General features: G+C 50.8%; 1 protein-coding gene across 8 annotated transcripts in view; it reads right to left on the bottom strand.

Annotated features, from left to right (window-relative positions):
• Positions 1 to 18,398, bottom strand: part of STX3 (syntaxin 3) — a 42,267-nt gene that overhangs the window by 6,768 nt on the left and 17,101 nt on the right. For 2 of the 8 annotated variants that reach the window (XM_032356805.1, XM_032356804.1), the window contains exons 3-10: positions 10,189 to 10,288; positions 8,126 to 8,200; positions 6,931 to 6,998; positions 5,195 to 5,303; positions 4,056 to 4,129; positions 3,735 to 3,869; positions 1,673 to 1,783; positions 90 to 203 (exon numbers count right to left, since the gene is read on the bottom strand). In XM_032356805.1, coding sequence (XP_032212696.1) covers positions 120 to 203; positions 1,673 to 1,783; positions 3,735 to 3,869; positions 4,056 to 4,129; positions 5,195 to 5,303; positions 6,931 to 6,998; positions 8,126 to 8,200; positions 10,189 to 10,288 — 756 coding nt within the window. In that variant the 3' untranslated portion in view covers positions 90 to 119. The other 6 variants (XR_004289011.1, XM_032356802.1, XM_032356806.1 and 3 more) reach the window with 4 other exon arrangements.

Raw genomic sequence — 18,398 nt, 5'->3', positions numbered from 1 at the left:
ACAAAAGAAGAGCACTGCCATGCGAAACCCCAGAAAATTTCTCAAGAGAAAGCCAATCCAGAATCCCCAAGAACCTTCCATTTACTTACATTTCAGTGCAGCAGCCACTCGGGCCACCATTACTTCAGCCCAACGGAAAGTCCAATAATCAATGCTAAAATGCCCAGCAACACCACTACTACCACAATGATAATTATCAATTTCTGGAGAGGATAAGAGAAACAAAACAAACCATCATTAGAAACAACCAAGTAACAATTCATCCAAAACCCAACCCCTCTCATCTCCACACTGAAAGACTCTTATCAACCCAAAAAAGACTATAGCTCTACATTAAGACATTCTACTAGGATATTTTAAATATCTTAAGTGACTTCCTGGCTCGCAAGGCCAGCAAATGGAAATATGGAGCTTCTGTCGACTCTTAGCTCACACTTCAGTCTCGTGTACATGCACAGATTTAAAAAACCACCATCACAGGATCTCCTAGCAACAACGGGCCATGGTATCAAGGGACCAATTTTTCCTGTTCAAAAAGAAGTGTATATTTTCAAATAGCTCTAATTTCAAACTTCTGTCTCTCCCCTAAAGCACATGCCCACCCATCAGACGCAGTCCAGGGACTAGGGATCAGAAAGCGGGACTGCGGTCCGGTTGTGAGCCAGCCTGGATTCATCAGGTAAAATAACTTCCCAACTCCTTGAATCCCTGCACAAGCAATGGGTGAAGCAGAAGAAAAAGAACTGAAGAACGAAAGTATCAGAGCCCAGGAGAAGTAGTCAGAAAAGAACAGTCTAAAAAGTGCAAGCCACCAGAGCTGGCTACCCCAGTGGGCAGAGAAGCTTCGAAGTCCTCAAGCAACAGGGGCAGCTGAAGAGGGTAAATAATGCTGGTACAGTGGAAAGCGCGTGACTGGAATCTGAACCGGAATCCCACTCCTATACTACTCGGTACCATGAAGCCAATTACGGAACTTCTGACCCTCAACTGTTTCACCTACAAGTAGGAATAACAGGTGTTCCGTAACATAGGAGGTAATGTTGCACGGAGATCAGCACAGCACGGGGTTCACAGCAGAGGAAAGAGGGCTGGGCCTGGTTAACGGAGTGGAGGAGAGTGAACAGGTTTCTGAAGAACAGGGGAGTCAAGTGTGACATCCGAAAGGACCATGAGCTCTGTGCAGGAGAAGACTAGCAATGACACTGGGCAACGCATCCGCCCTGCAGAGCTGCCTTCAAGTGTGGGTTCCTGGGTAGAGAACATGTGAGCCAGATCCATGCAAGGCACGCCAGGGAAGGAGCGAGCTACTCTCTGGGAAAGGCTGACACGGGTGTTGGGATGAAGCCGGGACAGAGAGAAAAAGCATGGGCTCAAGGACACGAGTGGGGAGGACCAGAGAGAGGAGGAGCAAGCCGGACCCGTGGAGACTGAGGCGCTCACCCTCCGAGCTTCACTCTGATACTTGACAGCCTTTTTGGTATCCGCCACGGCCCGCTCCACAAAGCCCACTGACTGGTCCATGTTGTTCTCGATACGGTCAATCATGGCTCCCTTTGCCCGGATGCAAGAGGTGGTGGCAGCAGAAAAGGAGACAGGCAGAGGGAAGAGAGAAAGAGCGAGAGAGAGCAAGCAGAATGGACTCTCTTCTCTGAAGGAAGCTGGAGAGTCTCACCTTCCGGGCCTGACCCTGGTACTTCACAGCTCTTTTAGTTTCTTCCCGTGCCTTCTCCACATGGTCCACTGTGTGCATGACATTCAGCTCTATGTTATCTAGCATCTCACCCTGCAAAGGACAGACACAAGTTACACCCCATAAACCTGCCCCAGGACAGTCAGAGCTCACTGGGGACAGGGCTTTCTGTTATAATCCCCAGTGCAAAGAGGAGCATGGGGAAGTCCTTTGTGGGGCACACGTTCCATCTTCCATGGGATTACCTATGGCTCCCCAGTCCTTGGTGGTGGTCACTCACACAAGCAACCCTCAGTACCACTTCTCTGGGGACAGGCACTGCAGGGGACACTTGGAGCACACTGTCAAGATGCCTGGTAAATACGTGTTCTAAGACTGATCCCACCACCACTGCTCTGTTTTTAATTAAGCATATGAGGAGAGAAACCAAAATAAGAGTATCTTAGGGCATAACTGGGATGCTGGCCTCTTCCTGGTCGTGCAGACCTGAACCAAGTTCATTTGGCCTGAGGCAAGTGTGTGGACTTGTGCTTCGGAACAGTGCTAGCAAACGGGAGCTACAAACACCCATGGTTGGGAACATTCGCTTTCTCCAAGAGATACTCCCAAGCCCGTAAGTGACAGGCACGGGGTTTACCTAAGCTATCTGGTTACATCTTAAATCTATGAGGTTATTAAGAGACAACAGTCTCTTGGTGAGGTTCCCAACCATCTCCCAGCGAATACTTCCTGATACAGAAGTCTGGTCACTCCAATTAACTCTGAGCATCTTAGGATGGGAACACCCCTCCCCTACCAAGACCTGCCTCGACCCAACCTGTTGCTTGACGGCACTCTGTAAACAGAGAAAGGCACTTACCAACACTTGACTCCCAAACCAAGTCCTCAGCAAGGCCGCGAGGAGAGAAAAAAAGAAGAGCAGGGAAGAGGGCACTTAAGGAATGGTCCGAAAGGCCAGAAGGGGACAGAGGAAAGGCAGCCGGGCCCTGAGCAGGGGACAGCTGTCAGAAACCAGCCAAGCAGTGCTCAGGCTTCAGTTAGGTTTTGCAGCCCCTCCACAAGGAGCAGTTTTCAGTCCTTCCCAGGCGGCAGAGCGGCCAGGGGGTTCATGGTAACGGTGGCACACATGGACACCAAGGCATCTCTGACTACATCTTAAGGACCAGTGGCCGCCTGACCATGTGGAGCCAGCACCGCGTACAGGTGACAGGGACGCACGGCCTTGAGCGAGCAGCCCAGGGACAAAATAAGCTGTCAAACCATGGGTGTTCCGAGTGTTCCCATAAATATTATTCTACTGTTCCTTCCTTCCTTTTGTTATCTGCTCTTGTTCCTTAGCAAAAAGTGCCAAAATTTTGGGGAAAACACACAGAAGATAAAACAAAAATGGGGAAAAAATTAAAGCCTCTGGGAAAGCTAACTTTTCACTATGAACTGGGGAAATGATCCTGTCTTTGGTGTCACCCATGAAATAGTTCCCATCAGGAGGCCGCTTTAAGGCAACCCCATTATGAACCCACATCCCGGGGCGCCTGGGTGGCTCAGTGGGTTAAGCCACTGCCTTCGGCTCAGGTCATGATATCAGGGTCCTGGGATCGAGTCCCTCATCGGGCTCTCTGCTCAGCAGGGAGCCTGCTTCCCTCTCTCTCTCTCTGCCTGCCTCTCGGTCTACTTGTGATTTCTCTCTGTCAAATAAATAAATAAAATCTTTAAAAAAAAAAAAAAAAAAAAGAACCCACATCCCCAGGTAAAAGGGCACAAGAGGTGCTAAGACAGAAGGAAGCAATACTTGACCAAGCGCATCGAACCCCACAGTAGGCAGAAGTGAGGCCGAAGGAGCGGGCAAGAGGACAAGGCTGAGACAGACGCGGGAGGGCGTTCCTTTCCAGGACACTGGGATCCTGTTACCCCATGTGAAGATTCCCGAAGATTCCCCCACCACACCTCACCTGACTCTCCAGTCCACCCTTCTCAGGAGTGCGCCCTTCTCAGTAGGACCTGAGCTTTCCTCCCTCTGCCCAGGGTGGTGCCCACGGCCGGTTACCTGATTCTCCACCAGCATGGCGATGTCCATAAACATGTCATGAAGCTCCTTGATGCTGCTCTCCAGCCTCACGATGTCCTTGTGCCGCCCTTCGATCTCACTGAGGGCTTGCTTGGAAATCTGAGAGTCGATGATCTACAACAGGCCACACAAAGACCATGAGCCAGAACCCCTGCCACAGCCCCCACTCACACTCCAGCCAAGCCCGCTGCCTCCCTGCCTCCCTGCACCTGCAGCCCTGCCCTCACCAACCACACACAGCTCCACAGCAGCCTCCAGTCTACACGACAGGGACTTGCATCCCAGCTCCTGGACACTCACCCCAGAAGTGAAGATGGCAGGGTTCCCACTCTCCAGCATCTCCTCCAGCTCCTCATCTGTGGTCTTTTTGCCAGCTTTATAACAAAAGAAGTACAGCATCAAATACAAGATCAAAGCACACCAATTCAAAGTTCCCTGAAAAGGGTGCCTGGGTGGCTCAGTCAGTTAAGCACTGGCTATCAACTCGGGTCATGATCCCAGGGTCTTGGGCTCGAGCCCCACATCCTGAGCTCCCTGCTCAGCGAAGAGTCTGCTTCTCCCTCTCCCAGCTTGTGCTTACTCATGCTCTCTGTTACTATCTCTGCCTCTCTCAAACAAATAAAATCTTAAAAAAAAAAAAAAAGTCTCTGGAACTTTTACCATGTGGGAACACGGTAACTTCACTCTAAAGACAGTGGCCTTTATAACACACCCGAGAGCCCCCGATGCGTCTTGCTTCCTTCTGATTTCTCCCCTAATCCAGTGCACCCTTAGCATGACACGCAGTTACTTCCTGAAGCACGAGTCTGACCACATCCCTTCCTGCTCAGAGAGCTGACCGGCCCATGCACTGTGCCTCGGAGGATCGGGAGCCAGTTCTCAGGCGAGCCCGCCCTCCTCCACCGAACCCCACACTGCTCTTCCCAAGGGCTCCCTCTTCCCAGGCTGCACAGGGGCAGCACTCCCAGACACACTCTGACCACGTGCTGCTTCACACACTTCCTCCACTTAGAGCCCTTGGCACCCTGCAGCGCCCCGAGTCCCTGAATGTCATGTCATGTCCGTCACATCTGTCACATTCCTCACAGCACCTGGCACCATACTATCATCTCATAAATGTTCTCTGCTGTCAAAGACACAACAAAAAGATGTCACAGGTCCCCAGGACAGCAACTGTCAGCAGGCGCCTCCCCTCCGTGTGAGGAAATGCTGGCGCCCCCAGGAACCAAACAACCCAGGCCCACAAGCATCGCGCCACCCTCAGCCACGACGGGCATCAGACACGCCGGTGACCGAAGGCCTCTCCTGGGCTCGGGTGCGAATGCAGGCAGAAGGCCAAGCGGGGGGCTGCCTCTCGCTCTCCCAGTTCTCCCAACTTGGGACAGCCAGCCCAGGGCAGGGAAAGGCACAGGGGCGTGCACCAAACTTCACACACGTACTGATTTCGAGCTGCCGCTGGATTCGCCCTTTACTGCGTTCGCGGAAGTCCACCTGAGCCTCGTTGTATCTGGTCATCACCTCCACAAACTTCCGGGACAGGACGGAGTGCTGTGGGAACCATCCGAGTGCAGTGAGCCCCCGGGAGCAGAAGGCCGGGGAGCCCTCTATGTTAGAGAGCCCGCGCCCCTCGCCCCACACGGCCCAGTCTGTGGCAGCGCTGCACTTGGAAGGGAAGACCAGGTATGAAACTCGGCGTTCTGCTTTCCTAACTTCACACCATCAGGAGAGTCTGCTGACCTTTCCAAGGCATGCGTCCAGTATCTGTCTACTGACCTCACGTGATAATCCTGAGGCCAAAGGAGAGCCCTGCATCCACACGACTAGCTGCCTTTTTCTGGCACAACCTTTGGCTTGCTTTCTAAAGCTGCCAGACTCCCTTCTAAATCCAAAACCTGCCAAAATTCTTGAGTTCTTACCCAACCTGACCTCCCTATCCTCCCCTGCCTGTAACGCAACGCATTCGCTCAACAGCGCCCTGTGCCTGTGTTCCAGTCTTCACCATGATTTCTACTCCTTGCCCACCTCTCCACATCAAGGCCTACTGGCTTCACCCTTGCAAAATCACCAGTATTTGCAGCATGCACATTCAAACCAAAGTCACTGCAGAAGCCCAGCAAGAGACACCTGCCTCTCAGCCCTCCCCCACTCTGGTCCCACTTTCGGGAGGCTCCCAGACTGTCTCCTAACAGAATGCAAGCTGAAGGAAATGGACACAGGCTATCTGGTTCCCCGGACAGGTATTCAAAGATCTTTGAAGTACAGCACTAAGTTCTTGATAAAAACTCAACAGCCAGGGGCACCTGGGTGGCTCAGTGGATTAAGCCTCTGCCTTCGGCTCAGGTCATGATCTCAGGGTCTTGGAATCAAGCCCTGCATCGGGCTCCCTGCTCAGCAGGAAGCCTGCTTCCCCCTCTCTCTCTGCCTGCTTCTCTGCCTATTATCAAATAAAAAAATTAAAAAATTAAAAAAACCAAACCTCAACAGCCACAAGCCCACAACTAACTTTTCTCTCCAGACAGGCTGTTCTCTCCATGCCTGCCCCTTACCCCTGCCCCACCCCCATCACTACCACAACTGCTACTAACATAACCACCACTCCTGTCCCCACGCCTCTTAAAGGAACCTCTCTACCCCTGAGCCACATTGCCACTCTTGCCCACCCAAGGCCCAGCCCCCTCTGACCGCCCCCAACTCTGCCCGAGCTCTGTGAATGCTGAGAGCACTGCGCACGTCACTGAGTCTTCCCACCGCTCTGCTGGGTCCTATGTGACAGCCTCCTCATGCCACTTGAACGTGACTGACAGTTCTCTGAGGACACGGATCATATCTTTGATCGCCACCAGAGAGCCTAACTCCAAACTGGACAACTAATGACCATAATCTTCAGAGAGAAAACCTCCATGCCCTCAGGAGGCGAATAATTCTGCAGCTGTGCCCAGGGGGACCCTCAGAAGTTCTCTAAGGGCCTCCTTAGAGAAGCCCGGGTGGCAGAGCGGCCACAAGGCCTGGCCTCCGGCCCCTCTCCTGCTTCGGCCTGGGCAGCAATCCTTTACCAGTTCTTCCAAATGAGTCCAAACAAGAACTGTACTTGGAGGGGAAAAAAAAAGGCTCCACAGCTAAGAATGACAACAACAACAAAGTTAAGACTGGATGAAATGATCAGGGAACATCTTACCTGGGATTTCCGAATCCGAAGGTCTGCGGACGACCGGACCTCATCTTCCTCAATGTGCCTCTCCATACCTGCGGAGCACAGCAAGCTTACTCTGGCAACATCATCGCTGCTCTCCTCCAAGACGCATAGCTCAGTGCAAGGCTCCCGCACCCCCTCTCACAGCCAGCCCGCGGATGTAGACACAACAGGCATCCCCCATCCCGACACACCAGCTCACCAGGGAGCCACAGGCCTCACGTCCCACACCCTTTACTGGACCAGGTCTTGTCTGACTGTACCGTGGCCCAGCTAACAGCAAGTGTCTCTGTCAGCAGGAGGCTCAGGCTCAAATCCTTGCCCTGCCACTCGCTAGCTGTGTGACTCTGGGAAGACCATGTCACCTTAGTGTTCCTGTCCTCTCGTGTGCAGAACGGAGCAAGGACAGCACCTCCCCCACCCAGCGGGCAGTGGATGAGAACACACAGGGCTCTGCACACTCTCCCAGCTACTACTGGAAGCTGCCCCTAGCCACCTCCCCCTCTGCCCAAGAAAACAGGGACTGTGATTCATTTGGGGGGAAGAAATGGTAAGTGGGGCCTCCACTCCCTGACCAACAGCCTGCATTCCCAAAACAACGGGGCAAAAGTGCAACTGGAAGAAAGGGACCTTTCTGGCCCCAGGGGTACCCCGTCTGTGACCGGGGTCTCACTGAACAAAGGTCTAAACTGAAGCGGTGGAGACCTGGCCCTCCAAGAAATGACTGCAGACTGAATAACAACATGTTCTGCATCTAGACAGCTCCAGCATTTCTGCCCACAGGGATGCAGGCGCTGGTAAATGGGACGAGTAAGAGAAAAGTCAAGGGACTAAGTTAAAGCACCAAGTCACGTAACAACTCAGCAGCCGGCAGCACACTTCAGTTCTGCACTCTCTCGACTGCAGTCCTGCTTCCAGGACAGGCAAACTTTCAGGGGCAGTGCCCAAACCGCAAAGAAAGATGGGACGAGTGTATCATCTGGATGCGTTTTGGTCCCGAAAAGCTGGGTCCACAGATGTAAGGGGCTGGTGCTGGGCCCCACGAAGTGAGGGGCTGGTGCTGGGCCCCGCGAAGTGAGGGGCTGGTGCTGGGCCCCGCGGATGTGAGGGGGTGGTGCTGGGCCCCGGGGAAGTAAGGGGGTAGTGTTGGCCTGGCTTGTTCCCTTTGCTCCCTTCGTACTCTTCAGTTTGTTCCGGACGTTGTTGGCCCTTTTCTTGATCTCGGTCGTGAGCTGCTCTAGGTCATCCTTGGTTTCTGGGTAAACAAAGGCAAGCAGAATCAGTAAGACTAATTGCTTTGTGAGCCTCACCAATCAAGGGGAGGTGGGAGCTTTCTCAGGTTCCCACCCCCAGCAGTATTTATCCTGGGATGCTCCCAGGCATCTGTCCTTAGAATCACAGACAGCTTACTTAAAAGGCACTTTTCTAGGCACCCTGGTCCCAGACCTACAGAATTAAAACCCCCACAGCTGGAGCCCTACAGGCTGTCTTTTAACAAACTTTCCCAATGCTTATTGCAGCAATGTCCACAACAGCCAAAATATGGAAAGAGCACAGATGTGCACTGACGGATGAATGGATAAAGATGTGGGGTGCGCGTGCGTTCATGTGCGCGCGGGCACACACACACACACACACACACAATAGAATATTACTTGAATCAAAAAAAAATGAAATCTTGCCATTTGCAACAACATGGATGGATCTAAACAGTATTATCCTAAGCAAAATAAGTGAGTCAGAGAACGACAAATACCATGTGATTTTACTCATATGTGGAATTTCAGAAACAAAACAGATGAGCATAGGGGAGGGGAAAGGAAGGAAAAAAAAGATAAAAACAGAGAAAGAGGCAAACCATAAGAGACTCTTAACTCTAGGGAACAAACTGAGGGTTGCCGGAGGGGAGAGAAGGAAGGCCCTTGATGTAATGAGCACTGGGTATTATATGCAACCAATGATCACTGACCTCCACCTGAGCCTCACAATATACATGTTAACTAACTTTAAGTTGAATTTTTTAAAAAAGCTTTCCCAAGTACTCTCCAGCACACAAAATTAAATTATGAGAAAATCATCTGGTTTACCACGATGGCTTCAACTCAAAGGTAGAGTTTCATGGGATTCAGGCAAATATTTATGACATACCTACCACGTGCACAATGCTGTTCTAGGATCTATGGAGCAAAGTAAGCATTGGCCAGCACTATTCATTCAGAAACCATGTTTCAGCCCCTGCTACAAGCTTGGACCTGAGCTAGACACCAAGCCTTCAGAGAGAAGACAGAGATCCTGCCTCCAGGGGCTCAGGGTCTACTAAGGGACAAGGGACGAATCAATCTGTTGTTCTCATGTGCAGTGTGGAGTAAGGTGTGAGTTCTGGTCAAGGTGTGCACAGGACGGTGATGAAGAGGCTTGTAGCACAGCCTGGAGGGATCTGGAAACGCTTCTAAAGGCAGATGACGGTAAGACCGCGTCTTGATGAAGGCAGGAGTATTAACCAGGCAGGAAAGGAGAAGAGCAGAGTGTCTGGGAGAAGGGACAACATGTAAAAGACATGAGACAGGAACTATTTGGGGAACAGCCCAAGTTCAATCTGGCTAAAGTAAGGGAGACGTGGGGAGGTGGCAGGAGGAAAAGGTCCAGAGGAGGGCAGGCATGTGACCAAGACAATTCCAACATGCTCCACTGAAATGTTCCAGCCTTAACCTTCAGGTGCTAGGGAGCCACGGATCAATTCAGAGCAAAATAATACTGTCTGGCTCATTCCTTGTCCTTAAGGAACCTAAAATTCAGCCTCAAGCCCCACTCTAAAAATGTGAAAGTTTGCCGAGGTGGCAGCAACAAATGGGAGGACACTTCATGGAAAAAAGGTGGCCCTGATCTGGCACGATCTGGTTGGGGACAGAGAAAAGCATTTCAGGTGGAGAAACAGCACACGCAAAGGTACTGCCAAGGGTGGGAGATGGGGGGCGTGAGAAGCAGTCAGCGTCACTGCAGGCATGAGAGAGGCTGGACGGGAGGAGAGCAGAGCAGAGCCACGTGGATTCCGCAGGACCATGAAGACAAGAGCTGGCCACGCTGGGGGTGGGAGCTCAGGCAGGGAAAGGGGAACGGAGAGCACCCAGTGTGTCCACAGTGTGGGGCGACGCACACACTCCCTGCTGCTCACAGGAGGAAGACTGGCTCAGTCCCAGTGCCAAGGGCCGTCGCTGGATGACTCAGCTCTAAGGAAACACTCACTTGGCTCAGGAATCGGTGCAGACAGGATGATACTGTAGAGTTTCTTAGCCTCTTCCACGTGCTCTGAGATCTTGTCGATGTTCTGACGAGTTTCCTCGATCTAGAATCACAAAGACAATGGCCTTTGTTGGGAGAGGAAGAACATGTCCACAACTGAGACAAAAGCTTAGCAGAGCTCACTGGTGAAAGCTGTCCACCTTCTGGGTTTGTGGGACAGCTAATGAGGATTGAAAAGTCTGCTGCTCCTGGGTAAGCGCCCTTTGCATGGCCAGATAAACTAGCATCCAGAGCAGTCACTGAAAACCCACACATGCTGCTCCTCGTGAAGAACACATCCGCCCTTCTGGGATGGGAGGCTGCAGACCAGAGACAAGAAGAGCCGGGAAAACCCATGAAGATGAGTCCAAGGACAAGGCCAATAAGCCCCATCAAGCAGACCCGTCAGCCATCCCCAGGATGAGAACAGCAGAGGGGGAAAGAGGGCAGAGAGGAGAAAAGGAAGAGGAAAGAAAGGTAATGAATGGGAGAGAATAAATATAGAGAGTGAAAACAAAGAAGAGAGAGCGAGAGACTAGGAAGCATGGCCCCCTCAGGAGATGCCAGAGCTTCCCTTGGACACGTGTTCTGCTGGATTTCCCCAGATGATCAGCCTCCAGATGCTCCAGCCACAGACCATTTCTACACCTGTCTAAAGTTCCTGATTATGCAAGGTGCACATCATAAAATATTTCCAGCATCACAAGACACGGATGCACGAACACTCAGGCACCATGGCCCCTGCTGACGCAGGAGCCTGACACAAACCTCAGTGCCCTCCAGGTCTAGCTGATGCACTTCCAGAAGGTCGGGCTTGTCCACACTGCAGCAATTAACCAACAAATTTTGTAAAATACCATCTGGCAGGATCTTACCGTCAGGATTACAGTAAAATATAATTCAGTACGCAGTGTCCAGCATGCCTTCTTCCAGCACATAATTCACTTGTGTCTGAAAACCTAGTCAGAGCTTTCCAGATTTAACAGACAACAGGAAAAATAAAACTTGAGTTTTCTAACCCTCAAATGAGCCCTGCTGCCAGTGGAACCGTGGAGTTTGCCTCTCTACAAACACAGTGGTTGTGATGAACCACAGTTCGAGAGCAGACTCTTGCTTCAGGATGCAGGATGAACTGTCAATGTAACCGTGTGATCAGAGTATAAATCAAAGTACAAATTGCTACCCACGCATTTGTGAAGCACGTTCGCAGCTGGCAGAACCAACCATGGTGATGCATGAGGTCCACGTGAGGAACCTAAAGGTTGAGGACATCACAGGTCACATAGTATGATGACACTCAAATAGGGATGTTTGGATGTTAGAGCACTCCAGACTCTAACCTGATTTTTGCATGTTTTTTGCATTATTTCTAAAACTTGCATTATTTTGCATTAGCATTTTTTGCATTTTTCTGCATTATTTCTAAGACTTTTGCATTATTTCTAAGATGCTTTTTTGCATTATTTCTAAGACTTGATCTTTTGGCTTCTCTATAGTCTTTAACTTCTAGCAGAATCCCAGACCACCCATCGCTAACAAGGGTCTGTGTTACCACCTGTGAATGTTGGCAGGCTCTAGAGGTGTGACCACCTCAGAATCAGGCCCTTGGGTCAACCCAGAAATTGCCACTTTGCCCCTCCCTTCCCTTATCTCTCACAACTCATAAAAGGTCATTGCATCACACCACGTTCCATTTCTATCATGGGACTGTCTTGCCAAAGTAATTCCATTACATCACATAGGACTGAGGGAAAAGGCTGTCTGGAATAAAATGCACAAACCACTTCAAAAAGGGTTTCACACATCTAACACACCATAAGGCCTCAGATTTTGCATGTTCAACAGATTGGATGTCTTAGAATATATATTCTGGAATATTATTTCATAAAGCAAAGAACATCCTGATCTGAACTTTGGTCAATGGTATAAAGATGAGATAGGAAGCTGTTAGCTGCGGGGCCTCACGTCTACTGTCACTCCAGATGTCCGGAGACTGGCAGGCAGATGGACCCCATGGATGGGAGAGCCGAGCCCTGGGTGCTGCACCCTCAGCTTGCCTGTGGGACATCCCAGCCCAGGGAGCACGGGCTCCCACTCCCAGCTCCTCCACCCTCCACCCAGTGTGGGCTGGCTGCCCTCTTTCCTCTGTCCCCATCAACCCTACCACTTGGAGGCATCTCGGGGATTCTGATTTAGTAATACAGGAACTGTCAATTCACCAAACAATCACAGAGGCCATCTAGACCTTCAGAAGGGGCAACTGGCTTATCACAAAGCTTCCCTTTTTTGAACTCGGTGTCTCTGTTTTTTCTTGGAAGTGCTGGTTTTCCTCCAAGGTGACTTTCTGGGTATTTCATGGTGGCAGCTACATGCAACTTATTTTCTTTTGTGCATTTGCCAGATAACTGAAACCTCACTGGCGGGTGGGGGAGCGAACCTGGTATGAAGCCTACCAGGCTGAATCCCAAAGCCCCAGGGCTGTTTGTGTTTGTTGGGGGCTGTTCCCGTGTCCTGACATCACCTTATACAAGAACATATTTAAGAACTGAACTGATTTAACCAACTTGCATGTCAGAGACAAGCGGACACTTCTGTGAGCTCACTCTCATTAGCCCCTTTTTGTAGCCTGAGAATACTGCAGCTCACAGGACGGCACTCACTGCGGGCCATGCTGCAGAAAGAGGCGAAACCAGGTGTCTGTTAGACCCCAAACCCTGTCTCCTGAACCAAGTACAGAGGTGCAAGAACTGCCAATGCGAGGCTCCTCTGTCTTCTCTCCCTCGTCCCGGTGTATTCAGCCAGTGTCACATTAACGCTCATGTTCCACTCCCTGTCTTGTGAGACGGGCTCAGTTGCTGTTTACTGGGATCATGTGGCTTATTGCTTCCTTCTCCTACAGAGAGCTTTAAGCACCAAGAGTCCTCAAGAATCATTGCTGATGGAGGGAACCCATCTGAAAGTTGTAACTTTTTTAACCATCATGCTAAATTTGCAGCCAGTACTTCCTCAGTGCCTACTGATTATATGTTACTTTTCAAAATGTATTTTTTGGGGCACCTGGTGGCTTCGTTCAGCATCCGACTCGATTTCAGCTCACGCCATGATCACAGGGTCATGAGATTGAGCCCCACACCGGCCTCTGCACTCAGTGGGGCGTCTGCGTAAAGATACTCCCCCTCGGCCCCTCTTCTCTCTTTCTCTCTCTCAAGTAAATCTTTGAAGTGATTTTTAAAAATGTATTTTTCAATGACTTGTCTGTAATGTGGCCATTCAGACAGTACAGTTCAGAAAATGTTAAGAATCAAACAGGCCAGGCTCAAGTTTCAGCTCCATGTCCCAGCAGTTTTATAACCTTGAACAATCCGCTCACCCCCTTCACTCACACTCACACACACACACACACACACACACACACACACCCAGCCCTGGTTCTTTTCTCTGTGAAACGAGGATTTTCCTGTTTCCCACTCCGTAGAGTTTCTGCGGGGATAAGATGAGATAACGCATGTCAAAGGCTTAACGAGAAGTACATGCTCATGAAGTGAACTGAAATGATGAGAAATCCAGGAACAGCCAGAAATTACTGCCTGTGTACGACGCACCAGGCGCTGTGCCTGCCTTCACAAGCGCGCCTCATCTACACCTCCCAGCAATCCCTAGCGTTAACAAAATGCCCTGTGATGCTGTCTGCGGCCACCCCAGGAAATCAAGTAGGGCAGCAAGTCAATCGCTCTCCACGTTGGGTGTTGCCTCAGGGAACCAATTATGACTACCAGATTATACTAATCACCACCCTCTAACTAGAAGGAGGGAGTTATTTTCAAGGCATGGATGGCCTCCTTCTTCTAGACCTAAGGAGACAGTGGAATCTAATTAGATAATGGGAAGCAGAGAAAGTCCTTTCTTTGGAGAAGCGGCGTGCTGCCGTGGGGGAGGGTGGAAGGCTTTGTCCACTGTACTTAAGGACGAGTATCTGCCTCCCCTAAGTTCCCACATACTCTGTACCCCCAGTTAGACATTAATTAATTCCTGCATATTTATTATGTGCCACCTCGTTACGGTGACAAAGTAATGGGATTGTAAGGGTCACGGTTCATACACCTTCTAGTCCTCAGAACTAGGAGAATCCAAAACAGTTCCTGTTTTATAAGTTCTCAGTCAAGTCCTCTTTGATTTGTTTGCTTCTTGGCTTTGGAAAACAAACAGACTAGAAGGAACAGAGAGGTCTCAGCCCAAGCAACAGAAGTCAAGTCTGTCCGGGGTTTTATCAAGACTAGTGATGAACCAGTGAACTCCCCTTTCACGAACGAAAAGAAATGAGCAGTCTCAGAGTCATTCTGACCGATGAAAACTAGTATTCTTAGATAACAATCTCAAATCAATTAAGTACGTTCTGGTTTTGTATCACTCAAAATGTGGTCAGGAAAGCAAAAATCTCTCTAGTTATTTTAGCCAAAATAACAGAATGCAGGGATTCTTTCCCCCAGGATGGAAGGGCCAAGAGGCCGGACAGAGGACGGTGAGGCATGCTGGAAATCACCAACAGCAGGGTCACCAGGGCCCAAGGCCAGGGGCCCTCTGATGGGAGCCAGAGCATGCTGGAGCGGCCCAGCAGAACGGGCACCATGGAGGCAGGCTCTCCCCAGCAACAACTGAGGCCACAGAGGAGGCATGTCTGGGGAGGAAAACCATGGCCTCTTCCCTCCTCCTTGAGTCTTCTGTCAGTGCCTCCCCTAGGGCAGATGCACCAAAGCCAGCCGGCAAGGGTACCTGGGAAATGAGTGACCTTCAGTACAGAGCAGAGCCCAGGAAGGGCAAACAGGCACGCGACGGGCGAGGGCTTCACACTGCCCAGCTCACTGATTCACCCAAATATTCCACCTGTAGAAGAAACTAAAGAGTCCTTAACCTGCCAGATTTGACTTGATCCCGAGGTTTCCATGTTACTTTCACTCTGAGGTTCTTAGTTTTAATGAAAGTTAAGCCTCTGCAGAAATGCCTCTGCCTCCAGTTCCTCTAAGTAGGCATCGCTGCGCCCTGCCAGGCCCCCAGCCCCTGGCACACACGCCCTGCACTCTCACCTGTCCCAGCCCTGATGCAGTGACCTCCTCCTGCCTGCACTACCTCACAGCCATCACTGGCCAAGCACGGGGCGTGACGCAGTGTAAGTCTGTTGACTGAGTAAATAAGTGAATGCAAGTAATTCGGGAGACAAGCAAGCTTCATAGACCTCTGGAACTGCCAAACAGTCTCTCAGACTTTTTTTTAAAAACACTTCCTCTGGGGCGCCTGGGTGGCTCAGTCGGTTAAGCGGCTGCCTTCGGCTCAGGTCATGATCCCAAGGTCCAGGGACTGAGTCCCACATCGGGCTCCCTGCTTGGCCGGGAGTCTGCTTCTCCCTCTGCCTGCTGATATGCCTACTTGTGCTACTTGTATCTCTGTCAAATAAATAAATAAAATCTTTAAGAAAAAAAAAAAAAAACCACCAAAAACTTTATAATAGCATTTTCTGAAACGTCACTATTCACCCCTGCTAATAGAAGTTATTCATCAGAAAGCATTCTGTGAAAAAAATAAATGCTCAGATAAGCAAATTAAACAGTTTTCTTTATTATGGGACATCTCAGAGCCTTTAGTAAATTCATGTACATTTTAATTCCCCACAGGAGGAAAAGAGTACGAAGCATTTTCAAACATATTTGCTCACCACCCCTGACGAGCACTCTGATGCACCAAACAGCCATCCCCTGCCCCTGCCCTTTCTTGTGAACAGAACTCGAGTCTGCCTGGGCGGCAATGTCGTCAGCCCCAAACAACGATGAGTCAGGATCAGTTCCACGTCAATCCCTGGTGCCCCTCCCAGCTCAGTGGCCATGACATGTGATCCACTGCTGGTCAGTGGGCCCCAAGGGGAAGTCAACTTAGAGGATCTGGGTGGTTTTCTCACCTCATAAAAGGATCCGGGACTGCTCTGGCTTCCCCGTTTCTGACTTCTTGCAATGCTGGTACACGGTGGTGTTGTGTCATACGGAGCTATGGCTCTGGAAGTTTTTAAAATGTGGCACTGGTTCTTTAACGGCCCTCCCACTAAGAGGGGGTATCTATGCACCACTCTTGTGGTGAACCTGGCAGGCCTGTGACTGTTCTGACATCCAAGCACAGAAGTGATGTACCATAGGACCTCCAGAGCTGGAACCCTGCGTTGGAGCCCTGACCCTCCATGTGACAGAGAGGAGACCCTGAGGATGCTGAGTCCACCGGGCTAAGAAACCCAAGCTGCAGAGACAGGTCAGGCAGAGGCGCTCCGATGGAGGGTCTCTATGGAGATTTCCCTTGAGTCAGCAGACATTTGAATAAAGAAGTCACTCTTAAGTTCCAGCACCCAGCTGTTCTAGTCTTCCCAACTAAGTCCCCGGAAATCATGTAGCAAAAGTCACCCACCTCCACTGTGCCCTGTGCCTGAATTCCTAATCCACAGACTCTATCGGCACGATAAAATAGTTGTTTTGACACCCTAAATACTGGGGTGATTTGTCATATGGCAACAGGGAATCAGAACAGACTCTACTTCCCAGTCCCAAGGGAAAAGCCAAGAAGATCACAGACATACTGACCCAGACCCCCACCACCTCCAACCCACCGCACCAACTTCAACGCGGACGTCTTCACGTGGGAACTGATTATGCACCTTTATTGCTTAAGCCACAGTTACTCAAAAGCACCCCAGACGGAATGCCGTGGTATGACCCCTAGACGGTCCCAGAGCTGGATCAGAGTCCTCATCCCCCTTCCCACAGGCTGCTGCACCAGCCAGCCGCCTAGTCCTTCCACTGCTGGCCTTTCCCCCCCTCCACGAACTGCCACCAGAACGATTTTCCTGAAACACAGTCTGTGCCCAGCATTTTCTTGCTGAACACCTTCAAAGGCTCCCCTGTCACTCTGACACAGTTCACAGCCGCAGAAGCAGAAGACTCATCCTCATCTGGACAGACTTCCCAAAGACCTGGAAGTCTAAGCTATTCCAGGCCCCCTGAACCGGGCACGTGGACAGGCGGGAAGCTCCGCAGGTGAGTCTGAGGGGCCGGTGGAGTTCAGAACCACCGGGGCTTCCCTCACCTTCCGCTCTCCCCTGCTGTGCTCCCCCGGGGCCTGATGTCTCTATCTCCGTGACTCACCAGATAAAGGGAGGGCAAAGGACCCTGTCACACAGAATGTTGCTAGTCCCAGCCCTTAACACGCCGTGTGGTAGACGTAAGCCTGTGTGTATTCTCGTGAACGGTCGAACAGATACAGAGTAAGCCCCTGATGCTTCTGCCTTCGCAGGCAGGTCCGTTTCCTCTGAAAATGTGTTCTCTCTGCCAACTGAGCAAACAGAGCAAAGAAAATACAGACAGGCACAAATCAGACACTAATAGGAGGTTTATCATTTACCGGCCCCTGGCGTAATCATCCAAGGCCTGGGGACCCAAGGGCCAATTCTTTTCTGTAACAGCTGAGAAGCTGGAGAACCCATTTGAGTTTTACGGTGCAGTGCACATTCTGAAAACGTCCTGGTCCCATGACTTCACCTGCACCTTGCACCCGCCCCTCTGACCGGGTTGTGATTCACACACTCAGTCCTCGACAAACAGCCGCGGGGACCTGCTTGCTGGAACAAGTCCAGAAAGCAAGGCATCTCGCAAGAGTGTCTTCCCAAGCCATCTATTTGGCTCTACTCCCGCAGGATGCACTCAGTGTGTCCCCAGCCACATGCAGGGGCCCCTCCTCTTGTCCAAACCCCCATCACCTGGCACGTACTTTATCCCACTTTCAAGGCTATTTCCAGTCCACATTCCCAAACACATCAGGAACAGCGAGCACAGCTCAAACAGATGAAGACATACTGTATGTCAGCCACTGTGTGCGATACATCTACGTATATTCTCCATTTACATTTATAATATCTAGCAGGTAACATCACTAGTCCTGCTTTAGAGGAAGCTGGGGTTCAGGGTAGTGAAACAACTTTTCCAAAGTCATGCTGCTGGTCAGGGCGGTACTGAGATCTGGACCAGGACCCGTGGACACAAGCGCCTACTCTCCACTCTCCCCTGCTGTGCTCCCCCGGGGCCAGAACGATTTTCTACGTAGTCTCTTTCCACGTAGTTAAGGCCACCCTTAACCCTCGCCCCCGT

Source organism: Mustela erminea, chromosome 9 (genome assembly GCF_009829155.1).
Source record: "Mustela erminea isolate mMusErm1 chromosome 9, mMusErm1.Pri, whole genome shotgun sequence".
Lineage (NCBI taxonomy): Eukaryota > Metazoa > Chordata > Mammalia > Carnivora > Mustelidae > Mustela > Mustela erminea.
This window is presented reverse-complemented; position numbering and strand designations above follow the sequence as displayed.